General features: G+C 43.9%; 1 protein-coding gene across 7 annotated transcripts in view; it reads left to right on the forward strand.

Moving 5' to 3' along the window:
• The first annotated feature begins 364 nt into the window (after nt 1–364).
• ARMC9 (armadillo repeat containing 9) overlaps nt 365–14551 on the forward strand; it is a 136296-nt gene continuing 122109 nt past the window's right edge. For 3 of the 7 annotated variants that reach the window (XM_074314880.2, XM_019739808.3, XM_019739805.3), the window contains exons 1-8: nt 379–518; nt 1753–1889; nt 3824–3907; nt 5360–5485; nt 7272–7442; nt 9261–9416; nt 11157–11249; nt 14348–14372. In XM_074314880.2, the coding sequence (XP_074170981.2) occupies nt 3857–3907; nt 5360–5485; nt 7272–7442; nt 9261–9416; nt 11157–11249; nt 14348–14372 (622 nt within the window). In that variant the 5' untranslated portion in view covers nt 379–518; nt 1753–1889; nt 3824–3856. Of the gene's footprint in view, nt 519–1750; nt 1890–3823; nt 3908–5359; nt 5486–7271; nt 7443–9260; nt 9417–11156; nt 11250–14347; nt 14373–14551 lie in introns of those variants that run through there. The other 4 variants (XM_088794479.1, XM_088794480.1, XM_019739807.3 and 1 more) reach the window with 3 other exon arrangements.

Genomic DNA, 14551 nt, shown 5'->3' on the forward strand with positions numbered 1-14551 from the left:
TTTAAGGCAGATCTGGGGCGACATTTTTGGTTCTACGGTGGTTCTGGGTCACTCGTGTGAAATGGGGATAAGGACGCCTGTCTGTTTCCGCGGACACCACACTGTACTGTAATCTCTTGCGGGGTCCGTTTCACAGCGACACGAGCTCCTTGAGGTTACGGGTTGAGTCTGCTAGGCTCACCCCCAGAGCCGGGCACAGCGCCAGGCGCAACGTTTGAGGAAATGAACAAATGGGAAGTCGTGGAGGAGGACAAGACGCGGGACGCGGCCGTGCAGGGGGCGCCCCCCAGCGGACACTGGGAGGCAAACAGCCGCTTCACTTCCGCCTCCAGGAAGGTTCGTCGCGGCACCTCCCGAGGCTCTTGCTTTCTTCCCAGGATGCTCCGAGCCGACTGCATCCCGTGGTTGGCGGCGCGTGCCCCACGTGATGCCTAACTGGCGGCGGCGGTTGCCCGGGCGACGGCGGGAAAGGTGGCGGCCGCGCAGGGTAGGCGCGGATTACAGCCGCGGAGCAGTAGGTAAGCACGTCTCCGGATGCGGCCTGGCCACCCCAGAGCCCGCAGTTCCCGGGCGGGGGTAGCAGCGGTGGGGCCCGAGGGCTGCGGCTGTGCTGAGACGTCGCTCCAGAGGAAAACCGCGACGCGCCGGCTTGGCAGCAGCTGCACGATGTCCCCGCTTCTCGTCTACAGTCCAGGGCTCTTAACTGCGGCGTGGCCCGGAAGCGGCCGCCGGGACATGGCGAGGACACGTCTAGCTGCTTCCCTCAAGAAGTCCCTGCTATTTGCTGCAGCAAGCCACCCTTGGAGGGGGCCCCAAGCCCTCCAGCTGGGTCGTGGCGGCGCGAGCGGGAGGCCTGGGACTTTTAGATCCATCCCTTCCGTTATCTCGATCAGCCAACTCCCCTTTCCAAGCACCCGGGTTAGGTCCAGATTTCATCTAATCTAAGCAAAATAGGATGCTTGCAATGCAAATTCGTCTTTCAGACAAATCCCATAGTCTTACCCTTGGTCAAAAAATGTATTACATAGAAATTCAGAAGCTGCCACTGCAACCCTCAAAAGTTGACTGAAGAAGTTTTCTCTAGTTTCTGCAAAAAGTGAAGCAGTGATTCTCAAACTTGAAAGTGCTTAAAAGTCACCTGGAGAGCTGTGTAAAACAATTTCTGGGTATCATCCCTGCCCTGGTGTTCAGTAAGATTAGGGTGGTGCTAGGACCTTCCATTTGCACAAGCATCTGATTCAGGTGGTCCAAACTTTGGGTAGTGCTGTGTAGTCGTTAATGGCGGTCTGGATTTAAATTCCCACTTTGTCACTTATTAGCTGAGTTATTGGGAGCACCGCACCCCCCCCCCCAGCCTCAGTTGCCTCATCTGTCAAAGGAGATATAAGTCATGTTCGTCTCTTAGGTTTAACGTGAAGTTTTAATGTGAAGCATTTTGCACATTGCCTGGCATACATTAAACCCTCAATAAATGAACCTATTATGATATAAAGGTTTAGAGAAAATTCCGTAATTTCTAAGAATGTCAGAATCCAGCATTGGCTTACATTCAATGACAGGTGATCACAGCAGAAACTTATTCAAATGATGGTCACGAAGAGCTTCTCAGAGGAAGTGATGTTTATTAAGTACAGGGGTTTGCCAGGTGAAGAGGGGAGAGAGCTGTTACAGGCTGAGAGAACAATATGTGCAAAGTCCCTGAGGTGGGAAAGAGCTTGAGTTCTCAAAAACAACAAAGTTTTCTTGTTCCAGGGCCTTCGAAAATGCAGGTGCTTCTGCTTGGACTTCATTAATTTGCCAAACCCCTGGGGTGACCTCGGCCTCCTTGGCAGTCTGCTAGGTTCTGGAGATACACGATTTGAACGCAGCTTCCTGCCTTCGTAAACAGGGTAATAAGTACAATAGTAGAAATAGATATAGGATACAGAGGTACCCAGAGGAGAGAGAACTGCCTTAATGGGGACGGCAGGGGAGGGGTTCATGGAAGACTTCCTAAAGGAGGTCAAGTCTGGTCTGAGTTAGTATGATGAGTCACGTTTGCCCATGAGCTGGGCCGAGTACATCAAACACAGGGCTTAGAAAGAGCATGTTGTATGGGGGAATGGGCGGGAGTTCACTCTTGTTGGGGCCTAACATGGGCAGTGGGAGAGGGAGCAGACAGAGACGTGGTGGTGGTTGGCGCAGAGAAAGGCTCGAGAGGTGGGTGGTCCTCCAACAGTAGCGGTCTTTCCTGGCACCTGATGGCAGGCCTGGAGGTGGCGGGCAGGCCAGGTGTCCTCCCGCCCCTCCCTGTGGCTTCCAGATCACTGTCCCCCCTTTGAAGTACATGCCTCAGGTTCTGTCACTCACCATCCCTCCTTGAGGTGGTCGCCTGTCCGGCACAGTGTTTCCTTGAAGACTGTAGCTCCCAGCTCACTGTTTACCTCTCCACCTCTTCCACTTGGTTTTTGGTTCCAGCATGCTGACCTTGCAAGTTTCTTCATCCTCCTTACTTACAGGCAACTTTCCCTCCATCCTCCTCACCCACCCACTTCTATGGTGATGAACTTTTTGTTACTGCACCATCTCCAAAATCTCGCTTTCAAAAACTCATCCCCCTCTCCGCCTACCATCTTCTATCTTTCAAGCTCACTTTAATGTGCCTCTGAAGCAGGTCGTTTAAAACAAAAAAATTGTTTTTATTAATCTTCATTACATTTATTGGGGTGATATTGATTAGTAAAGTTATATAGGTTTCAAGTTGAAGCAGGTAGGTGTTCACTGGCTTACAACCACTTAGGCACCTCCCCTCCCCCCTCCGCAACATAGCTCAGCTTCAGTGCTCCATCACCCGTTGTCTCTTTCCCCCTCTTCTGGAAAAATCTCACCCTGATTAACCTGCAAAATCATGCAGAGAAAACTGCAAAATCATGCAGATTCTTTGTGAATGTTTAATATTTTTACTTTGGGGGGGGAATTAATGCCTCTGTTCATTTACATAGATTAATTCTAATGCGTATCTTTCCTTAAAGTAAATGAAGTGACCTTATCATTAAACTATTCTGTTCTAAATGCTCTTTGAGGTCTTGAGTATTTGAATTATGTACACCACATCATAGCACGTTAGAAAACTCTAAATAAGAAAAAGAATCTTCCATAATTTCACCAGCAGCCCTGGACTTTCATGTCCACCACCCTCCAGTCCTTGTCCACATTCATTTTAAATATAGAAAGAATTACTGATTATCTAGAAGAATTATTTTTGACGTTAGCCACCTGATTTTCTAGTGCTGCCATAATAAATTACCACAAACATAATGGCTTGATTGATTTACAGTTCTGGAGGTCAGAAGTCTGAAACGGGTCTCAGACTGGACCAAAATCAAAGTGTTCGTAGGGCTTGTTCCTTCTGGATGCTCTAGAGGAGAATCTCTTTTCTTGCCTCTTCCAGCTTCTAGAAGCTGCCTGCATTTCTTGGCTCCTGGCCCTTCCTCCATCTTCAGTGCCTGCAGCAATGGCTGGTTGAGTCTTTCTCACAGTGCATTCATTTCTCTGATACTGACCCTCCTGCTTCCCTCTTTCCCTTGTGAGGACCCCTGTGATTACATTGGACCCACTGGATAATCCAGGCTACTCTCCCTATTTTAAGGTCGTAATTAGCAACCTTAATTCCATCTGCAGCCTTAATTCCCCCTTGCCATTCAACCCAACATACTCATAGGTCTGGGGATTTAGGACGCGCACATCTTTGGGAGCCATTATTCTGCCCACCATAGCCACCTTTTTTGTGATTTCACAGATGGTTGAAATGAAAGCTTTTGTTTTGTATTTTTGCCTTGTACAGATTTTTGCTGAGAATTAACCGTAACCTTTCAATATGGGGGATATTCTGGCTCATGAATCCGAATTACTTGGACTAGTGAAAGAGGTAGGTGTGTTACGCCACAGGTCACAAAAAAAGAAACCTTGAAAACTTGGAAAGCTTGTATTTTCAATGCAACAAATTTTATAGTGCCTTATAATGGTTCTTCTATAATTACATTATAGTTACCTGTATTCTATTATACAATTTTTGCATTTTGTTTTCGTAACTAAACTGAAATCTTAAAGCCACTTCTTAGAATTATTTAAAGAAAATAATAGAAGCAACACATGCTTATGGGAAAAGATTCGAATAGTGTAGAAGTATAAACAGTGAATTTCCCTGTTCCACTCCTGCAGTGACCACTGCTAATGGTTTAGGGTATTATCTTTTCAGACTTTTTCCTATGAATAACCAAAATATATTCACATCCTTAGTTTGTTTTACACAATGGGATGGTACCACCCACACTTCTGGAGCTTGCCTTTGAGGTTGTATAGTAGTATAACATCTTCCTGTGACCCTCACACTTTTTAATGCTCTTGAGTACTTCATTGAGTGGCTGCATCCTAACTATTTAATGGACATGAGGTGTCCTACGCTGAAGACTTTTGAAGGACAGGACGCACGCCTTCTGCTTTTTGGTGTTCTCTCCGGCGTTAGTGTGGGGCTGGCACATAGTCGGTGCTGAAGAATCGGTTGCTGCTGCTTTACTATGTGATGAAACTGTCCGTCAGGCATCAAGTGAGAGACATGGCAGTGGAGGAGGAAGAGGCGTCCGCCCTGAGATGCAGCATCAGGATGCGTTGGCGTGATCCAGAACAAATTCTTAAAGCTGTCACAGCAGAGGGTGTGGACAGGGCCTGGGGAAATAGCCACAGTTAGAGGAGGTGGAAACGGAAAGCAGTGGCTGACGCCAACTGAGCAGGAGGGCAGAGACATGTGAAGAAGAACGGCAGAATCCACGGCACGAATCGCGAGGAGGGGGCGTTTCAGGATGGCGCCATCCTTCGTGCTGTGCTCCAAGTTCACCGATGACAGTGCCCACCTTGTAGTGACTTATCTTCTGTTCTTTGGGACAGGAATTAGCTCCAACTCCTCTGTGTGAAGTAACAAGTTCCCAGAGACCGACAAGACCCAAAGGCTCCAGGCCTGGACCACTTTGCCCTTTTCAGACTGCTGCACACATGACTTATTTTCTGTTAATAGTTATAATAAGCCATGCAACTCACATTTTCCTTCTGAAAACAAACTTATTTTCTGTAAAGAAGCATTTTCTATGATATTGTCTTTTTAGGCTTTTAATGTGTATATGGATAAGCAAATTCTAAGCTGGACCCTAAATTACTCCTCGCAAAGATGACAGCCCATTAACCCCATTATAAATTGGTGATAGTATTTAGCTGGTACATTTACATCAAAGACAGATATTTTGTTGCTCTCAAAACAGACATATATATATATATATATATATATATATATATATATATATATATATTTATGTTGTTTTTTTTATAGTATTTAGATTTTGCTGAATTTGAAGACACCTTGAAAACATTTTCGAAAGAATGCAAATTGAAAGGAAAACCGTTATCGAAAACAGCGGGTGGCTCTTTAAGGGAGTCCAAATCATTGACAATCCAGGTAACATTTTACTTTTTTTGATCTCTGTAGATAATCAAGGTGTTCCCAACTTGTAAAAAACGCTGCCATTTGAGCATGTTGCAGTCTTTTCTGGGGACCTGGTCAGAGTGACTTTTAGATTTCGCAGGTGTTAATAAAAGAATTAGTAGTGTCATCTTCAGATCTCCGTCCCCTCCCTGGGAAATGGGTGGGTAAGATCTTTCACATGCACATCTTGGGAAGAAGAAAGGAAGGAAACCATGCAATGCTTAGAAATGGAGACAAATGTGACCCCCTCCCGAGAAGTTGTAGGTTATTTGTTCTAGGTACTGGGGACACAGTGGTGAACAGAACAAAGCAACACCTCTGCCCTTAGGATACTTGCATTCTCATTTGGAGAGGCTGGAGGAGGGAGCAAGAGTCGCACTGGCAGCGCAGTGTCCTGTTAGAGGAGTGTCTGAGCAGCTCTGTGAATGTGAGGGGGCTGCAGAGGGCAGACCTTCTGTGGTCCTCAACTCTCAGGGTTAGCAAGGACCTTCAAAGTCCTTGTTTCTACCAGTAATTGATCCCCCCATCCCATGTGTAACATTCTAGGTAAGTTCATCTCGAATATACCCAGTGACGAGAGAACATACCATTTCCTAAGGCAGCTTATTTCAGCTTTGCATGATTTTATTATTTTAGTAAATGTATTTGCCTCAATATACCTACCTCTAAGAAAAATTTGAGACTTGTTCTGAGAGGCCCACTGAATAGCTGGAAGCTGGGCCATAGTCATGGCCTGTGTGCCCTGGTCCCTGACTCCTAGTGGCCTGGCATGGGGGCATCATTGAGTGGGGGCACCATCAAAGCGGCCCGTGGAGCTCAAGGTGGGCCTGTGCCCTCTGCCCAGGGCCCTTCCAGGCCTCAGGCAGCTGGACCCTGAGCTGCTGCCACATTAAATGGGACAATCAGGAAGTTCTTTCGACTCTCTCTTGCTCCTACGTCCTAAAAGCTATGCAGGAGGTGTTTGTGATGGCCAGTCATCATTCTTCTTGTGAGGCAGGTGACATGACAATTGACACCTCCCTTCTCCAAATTCTTTATTTCAATTATTGCGTGAATCGGTAAACTGTCTCAGCCCTGCATAGTCAGATTCACATAGCTTCGAGGTTGGAATGGCACAGGGCCTCCTCTGGCTCCAGCCTGTGTTTCTGTAAGTGGAGCACCCAGTCGCTCTGTGGGTGACTGTGATCGCCTCCCACCATCCATCTCAGCTGGACATGCTTCTAGCAACGGGGCAAATGGCAGCACCCACCTCCCAGGCGCGGGATCGACTGGGTCACCCAGGCATTGGCAGCTGTGCTGTCAGCAAGCTTCTGGATATCTGAGGTTTGTTCCGGAAGCCTGGCTGGGCTCTTGGTCTGACCTGTTCTCATCTGTTGCATACTGTGGGTCAGCAAGGGCAAAGGGCAGCATCACCGTACTTACGTGCCCACGAGTTCTCCAGCCGCAAGTCTGTGGCCTAGGCCTGAATCCTTCCATTTCAGAGACCCTGTCTCACCTGTTCTTTGTAATGCCCAGATTTGATATTGGAAGGGTGGAAACTGGGGCTGGTCTGTAGGACTCTCAGCCTAAGGAGCTTGAAGCCCCCTGGATCTCCAGTTTTCTGCCCCTTCCGTCTGAAAAGGAGACTTAGTTTTCCTCACACCGAAACCCTAGGGTATGTGGGGTCCCTGAGGTATTGGGAGGGTTGTAAGAATTTGGGGGGTTGGGAGAATGGGCACCCCTTCTGACTGGGGTTCAGTCTAATGTCTTCTCCACACAGAAGGACCTCATTGTTGCATTTGACGATGGAGACCAGAAGGTGTTCTTCGATTTGTGGGAAGAGCACATTCCCAGTTCCATCCGACATGGTGACGCCCTTGCCCAGAAGCTGGAGTTCTACCTTCACATCCATTTTGCCATCTATCTTCTGAAATACTCTGTTGGGAGACCCGTAGGTTCACTTTGTGACGTGGGTTGGTCCGCATGGTGTGTTAAGGGAGAATGTTAGCTGTTATATTTCCCAAACGAGCATTAGTTTCGTTTTAGGACCTTTTTATCATGTTGCTAAGAGGTAGGTGTCTTGTGTCCTGATGATTTTCTCCCTCATTCCCAGCAGTTTATCTTCTAATTTACATGGAGCTTCTAATTTATAGTTTCTGTAACGAAAGCTACCTTGTTTTCCTGAATACCTCACGTTTTTGAAAACTCAGCAAAATGAAGTTTATTTGGCAGCTGAGTATACAGAAGGTGCCAAAACAATGTATACACATTTTAAGAAAGGAAAAAACTGTATTAAAATTGTAATACTCAATATATACCAATAACAAAAAATGAATACAAGTCACATTTGACTTCTGCAATTACAAGAGGTGCTCAAAGTAGTTACCATCAGCGTCCAGATACTTCTAATTACGGTGAACTACTGCTTGAGCAACATTGACCAAAGTGTCTACTTGTATACATTCTTTTGGCATCTTCTGTATATACATGTATGTCTAAAAGAACACAAATGTAGACCAATATTTGACCATATATTAGAAGAGAAATGTAAGCATAAACAGTGGGAAAATGGTATATTTATTTGTGAAAGTCCGTTGGAGTGAGAAATTGAATTTAGTTCCTCCAGTGTTTTCCCAGGTGGGGCTGGAGACGTGAAGAGAGGAGAGGGCTTTGCAAGCTAATGGAGTGGGTAAACCTTTGAGTGCAGAGGGAATGACAAAAGGGGAGCAGGGCCAAACTGCCTTTTGACCACGTGCATTTGCTTAGTGGCTTCTCCAGGCATTACCCACAGCCCCGAGGACCTGTGTTAACTTATTAAAATGTCAGGAGGCCAAAGTAGGGGTCAGGGATAGAGGGAGCAGCTTTACAGTACATTGTAATAGCCATTCTCGAAAAGCTTTCCTTAAGATAGTACTCATGTAGGTACAATCATGGGAAGTTTTCATTTTCTCTGTATTTATTTCTGTTTTCTAATTTTTCCATTTTGATGTAACATTAAAACATCAATAAACATTAGATATTTTTTAAGTCTGGTAGTCAGAAGAGGGCTTCATGGTGCAGGCGCAGTGAGATGCACTGATTAGAACAGGCTTCATCTGTGTGCACGGCCCTGAGGGCTGCAACTGCCGAGACCAGGGTGGTCCAGGAGGGAAAACGCGAGGTTCAAGGTTGAGCAGCTCAACTCGTTGGACCTTCTCGTTGAGGCCCAGGAGGAAATGAGACCCTGAGAAGGACTTGCCTTGCCTTGGATTTCACATGGAATTAGTGAAGCATGTTAATGAAAGGAAGGAATATGATGTGGAAACTTCGTTTCAAAAAAACGATTCACCTTTAGAAACCTCTCCTAGGGAATCCTGGGAATGCACGCAAATATTTATGATCTCTGAAATACAGAAACGATGTACCTATCTAGTCATGGGGAATTGGTTGAATAAATTGCAATAGACCCACACGATGAGGTTTCATCCTGCCGTTACAAATGATGTCTATGGAGAATCTTCAGGATATGAGAAAATGGTGGTAAAGTAAAAGGCAGCATATTAAACATGTATCTATCCTCTGATATTCCTGACGTTTCATGAAGGGGTGAAATTGGGGGTGACGTTAGTATGACTGGAGACAGCGCACTGGCAAGGCCAGGTGGGGACTGGGGACTTCAGTTCCTGCCAGCAACATGGCTGGCACTGAAGGAGCCTCGGAGGGATGGGGTGGACGGGCGGACTGGGCATCAAGCTGGGGACCTCCGATGAGCTGCTTCCCTTCCTCTTAGGACAAAGAGGAACTGGATGAAAGGATTTCTTATTTCAAAACCTACCTGGAGACCAAAGGAGCAGCCTTGAGCCAGACCACGGAGTTTCTCCCTTTCTATGCCCTGCCTTTTGTTCCCAACCCCATGGTACACCCGTCTTTTAAAGAACTCTTCCAGGTAAGCGATAGCAGCCTCGAGTCTTGGGTCATATCCCTGGCCACACTGTGGGTTCATCTTGTTTATGCTGGTTGTTTCTGAATGACGCTGGAGAAAACTAAAACTTGCTTATGTTATATTGTAAGGATATTCAGGTAATTGGCTTTAACAAATTTTTCTTGGGTCATAAAATGTGATTTTTTTTTTTTTTTCGGTTGCACCAAGACTTATTAATCCAGACCGACATAAATATTTTAATATACTAACCTCTTAAGTCATTCCATGTATACTTTTTAAGTACTGAAAGGATAATGTATTCAGTTACACTGAAAATTAGTAACCTGGAAAAGAACTAGAGTACTTTACATAATTGCTGGCCATGTATATTTTAATTTGTATTAAAATTCTCACTTACTTGGCATATATTTGATTACCTGATTGTGTACTGTTATTTCCATCAGACTATTTGCCTATAGCTCTTTTAATTGTTATACTTCATTTTAGTTAACACTTCATAATATTAAGATTTACCAAAAAATTATTATCATTTTTGTTGATTTGCTGAAATTAATATGACCCACTGAGACTTTTACTTAAATGTATTTAGAGACTGAAATATTTTGATGTAATTAGATTGCTTTTTTTAAAGATCCCATCTATATTTCCTTCTTCTTATAAGGACACCAGTCATACTGGATTAAGAGCCCACCCTACCCCAATACGACCTCATCTTAACTAATTACATCTGCAATGTCCCCGTTCCCAGTGACCTCACATTCTGAGGAGATTAGGATGTCAGCATATCCTTTTAGGGGACACAGTTCAACCTATACCACATGTATTACACATAAAGTTATCATGCAGTGTCAGGGAATTGTAAAATCTTTTTAAAATATAAGACTTCTGCTTCTCTGGCAGTATTTTTTTGAAAGTCAGATAACGGGTAGACTGGGTGGGGTGGGAGGTGTGGAAGAGGATGTGAGCTGGAGAGGAGAAAATGGGGAGGGGTAGGAAGGTCAGAGGGAGATGGGGCGGGCCTTCGGAGGTCAGTGGGTATTTTTAGTGACATGGCTTCGTTTTCGTGCAGCTTGTTGGTTTGGGTGGTAGATATTTTTGTATGAAGACTGTAAGGAAAATTGTCCTGAGAAAGGTGTTACTTGTCACACTTTTTTCTTTTACTACTTAAGTCATTACGTTTTCCTTCTCAGTGAGTATTACTTGAGGAAAACAGTTTGTTTTTAAATGCTTTAAACTAAAAGTCTATCATAATTCTTGACATGATGGAGTATTTGAGGCAGTAACAGCTACTGTCTTTCTTTCTCATCTGGATGAGGTATATGGAAGCAAGTCCCTTTTTTTGGGAGACTTTCAATAGCTTAGTGATAATTGTGTGTGCCTGCCAGTGCCATGTATGCCTAAACTATACTGAATTATTTTTGGTACTCAACCTAATAAGGTTACTTTTCATGCTTGTGTTTAAAGCACATGAAGTATTCAAATCATGTACAGGGTTATTTTTTCCCTGTTTATGAAAGAACTCTGTTCTTTCTTTCTACTGTGGGCACTTGAATCTTCTATAAATGAGTTGGTCAGATGTCCACAACCTATTTTTTCACAGTATCACACCACTGGTAGACATCTTGTTTTTGATTTCTGTAACTGTGGCGGGTTCTTTAACCCTAAAGGCCACAACTTGACGATGTTGTTGGTGTTTAGTGATCAATTGCTTTTCTTTACTTTCTTTGTCTTTTTTTTCTTCAGGATTCTTGGACTCCAGAATTAAAGTTGAAGTTGGAAAAGTTTCTGGCTTTAATTTTTAAAGCCAGTAACACGCCAAAGCTTTTAACATTATATGTATCCTTTTGAAGCAGATGGAGACCACCTATGGTGTTAGAGTAGTGTGCTGGCTTAGGCTGCCTCATAAACAGGGATAATTGATAGTGTGCTTTCATATTTATGAGGTAAATGAAGCATTCACGGGAGGATGTGCCAAGGCCCAGAAAGGGCTGGCTTCTGTGGCATCAGGCCTCTGACACTTGCTAGTATCTTATTTTTATGCCATGTGCCTAGAAGCTGTCTTGATAGAATAAAAAAAAAGTCTGTCTTTTTGGAAAAGAACTCCTTGGAGTAACTAACTGTCTCTTTGTAGACCGGTCAACCACTTTTCAGGCCTTGAGGCCCTGTGGATCGAGTGACCAGGTAACTCGTCATTCAACTGAGACTTTTTAAAAAACAACTTTGTTATGGTATAATTAATATACTGTAAAATTTACCCAATGTAAATGTACAATTTAATGATTTTTAACAAAAATATCGAGCTGTGCAGCCATCATCACAATCCAATTCAAATCAGGACACTTTTGAGAGCAAAAAGGGGGTACTCACTACACAGAGTGCCAGGCAGCAGGTGTAAATGGAGCCTGCCCAAGGAAGAGGGACCGGGGGTCACCCACCCCAGGAAGCTGATTTCCTAAAGCTTGGTAGTCCTGAAGGATGCTTGTCTCCTTTTATTCTGAACAAGAATGGATCAAAAATTATTTTGTAACAAGAACATAACATTTTAAATTGTAAACTTGGTGTTTGTTTTAATTTAATGAAAAATCGAGGCCACTTTGCTGCATAATACCTACTTCCTTTCTAACTCCCAAGCGCTGGACTTGTAATTGAACTCTTTTGTCCCTGGGATTCCGTGACACATTTCCTCTTCAGCTTCTTCAACCTTCAGTGGGTTCCTGCTGCCCGTGTCCAGTTCCTTAGCCTCGCCTTGAGAGTATCCACAGTTGGGCTGAACTACAGCTCTTCTCTCTGCTTTTATAACCTTAGGGTTCTGTTCAGATACTACTCCACCCACATACCATGATGCTTGCATAGCCAATCCTTTTCCCTCTTGGAGTTCCATATGAAATGACGGTTTTTCAGTGAAATTAGGACTTTTCCAACCTGGCTTATGATTATTTTAATACTGTTTTCAAAAAGCATTTCTTAGCTTAAACTTCATGGTGCCAATATGTTAGGATTCTAAAATAAATTACTTACATACTAAATCATATTAGTTATATTAATAATAACACCCGCTTCATAGAACTAATACGAGGTTTGAGTCAATACATGAAACGTGCTTAAAACAGTCTGGCACATAGTAAGTGCTTGATCGCTGTTAGCTGTTAGTATTATGGTTTGCACATACTTGGCACCTGTCAGCCTGCTCGACGTGCTTTGAAGCCAGTACACTGAAACGTAGCAGGTAACTATAAGCGTGTTTCCTTTCTTGTCCTTGTTCCATGGAAATATTTGCGGTTCAGTTCCACACAGATACTAAGTTGAACATTGTGCCAGGAATTAAGGATCCAGAGAAAAGGCCAAGGCGTAATTCTCTTAGCCAAGGTGGAGTTTGAACAATAAAATGAGAGTCTGAGGCAGACAGAATGAGGGCTAGGAATTCCAGGCAGAGGGAACAGCCCGTGCAGGAGCACCGAACCCGTATGTTTGGGAAACCAGGAAGGATTTAGTACTGCAGGAGCAGGACTGAGCTAGAGGAAGAGACTGGGCGGGGCCGGGTCACGGAGCTGTGTGTGAGGTCCTGTGGGTAACGGGGGCTTTGCAATGTCTTCAGCAGGAGAATAACATGGTCATGTTTACAGTTTTTAAAAACCACTCTTTTTTATTCCTGATTATAAAATCAGTCATATTCCTTGTAGAAAATTTGGAAAGCATAGAAATGCATCTGTATACATACACACACCCCAAAGTAGGTAATGCGTACAATACACTAGGATACCTATCTTTATATGTATTTTTTAATATTTCTATCAAATGAAGAGAGCAAATCTTCAAAAACAGGTTGTTTCCTCAAAAGTTAAACAGAGTGATTATATGATCCAGCAGTTTCACTCCTAGCTACCTACCCAAGAGAAGTAAAAACATGTCTACACGGCAACTTGTGCATGAGTGTACATAGCAACATCATGTAGAACAGCCAGGACGTGCAAACAACCCAAATGTCCATCCACTGATGAACGGACAAATGAAATATATCCTACACTGGACTATTAGCAATAAAAAAGTGAATGAGTTACTGATACCTGCTACACCCTGTATGAATCTTGAAAACATACTAAGAGAAAGAAGCCAGACACAAAAGGCTGCATAGTGTATGATTCCATTTGTATGAAAGGTTCAGAAGAGTCCAGTCTGTAGAGACAGTAGATTAGTGGTTGTCTCAGGCTGGAGGAAGGTGGGGAAAATGGGGGTGACTGCTCAGGGACATAGGGTTTCTTTTTTGGGGTGATGAAAATGTTCTACAATTGATTATAGTGATGGTTGCACAACCCTGATTATGCTGAAAATCATTGAAATGTACACTTTAAATGGGTGATTTCTATAATATGTGAATTAACATCTCAATAAAGCTGTTACCAAAAAAAATTAAGAAACCCACACAAAACAGGTGAAATACCTTGCCCTCAGTCAAGTGGCCAGACACGTGGGAGCTGACGTTGAAACCCAGGCAGCCTGGCTTCAGAGTGTGTGATCGCAGCTACTGTGCTCTCCTGTTTTCACCCCATCTCGGTCTCCTTAGAATAACACTGGAGCATCGAAGTTACAGAGTTTAAGGGTATGACTCAGATTTGCATTTTTCATAGGACGTTCTGGTAGGAGTGGGAAAGGTCTTCTGAAGTGGGTAAGGAGGTCAGTTAGGGGGCTATTGAAATAGTACAGGAGTTGGTCACACACAGAAGTAATGGAAGTGGAGAAGAGGATTCATTTCAAAGTGAATCATCCAAGTATTGAGATGTCGGTACCCGTCTTAGCTATTGACGAGTACAGCAGCGTTAGGAAGTGTCCGTCACTATCCTGAGAATTCTTTTCACCATGCTAAGGCTCTTTCTCAGACTGGCCACACAGTGTGAGACACCCGATGCCTATTTTCCTGAACTTCTTTCTCATGCCAGAAGGAGAATGGACAAAATCACAAAGGTAAATCATCAAGATTAAAATTTTTTTAATAACAACTTTGCCAACTCAAGTGTTTAGTAATGAGATTGAGATAATTCCATAGACTTGGAAAATAAGGGCTTTAAAAGTCTAAATGTGTATGAAGTGCTTTGCAAACAATTTTATCTGTGATTCCTTGAGGCCCACTATTCAGGAAGGCT

The sequence above is a fragment of the Rhinolophus sinicus genome, chromosome 17 (assembly GCF_057876585.1).
Source record: "Rhinolophus sinicus isolate RSI-liver-muscle chromosome 17, RSI-T2T, whole genome shotgun sequence".
Classification (NCBI taxonomy): Eukaryota; Metazoa; Chordata; class Mammalia; order Chiroptera; family Rhinolophidae; genus Rhinolophus; species Rhinolophus sinicus.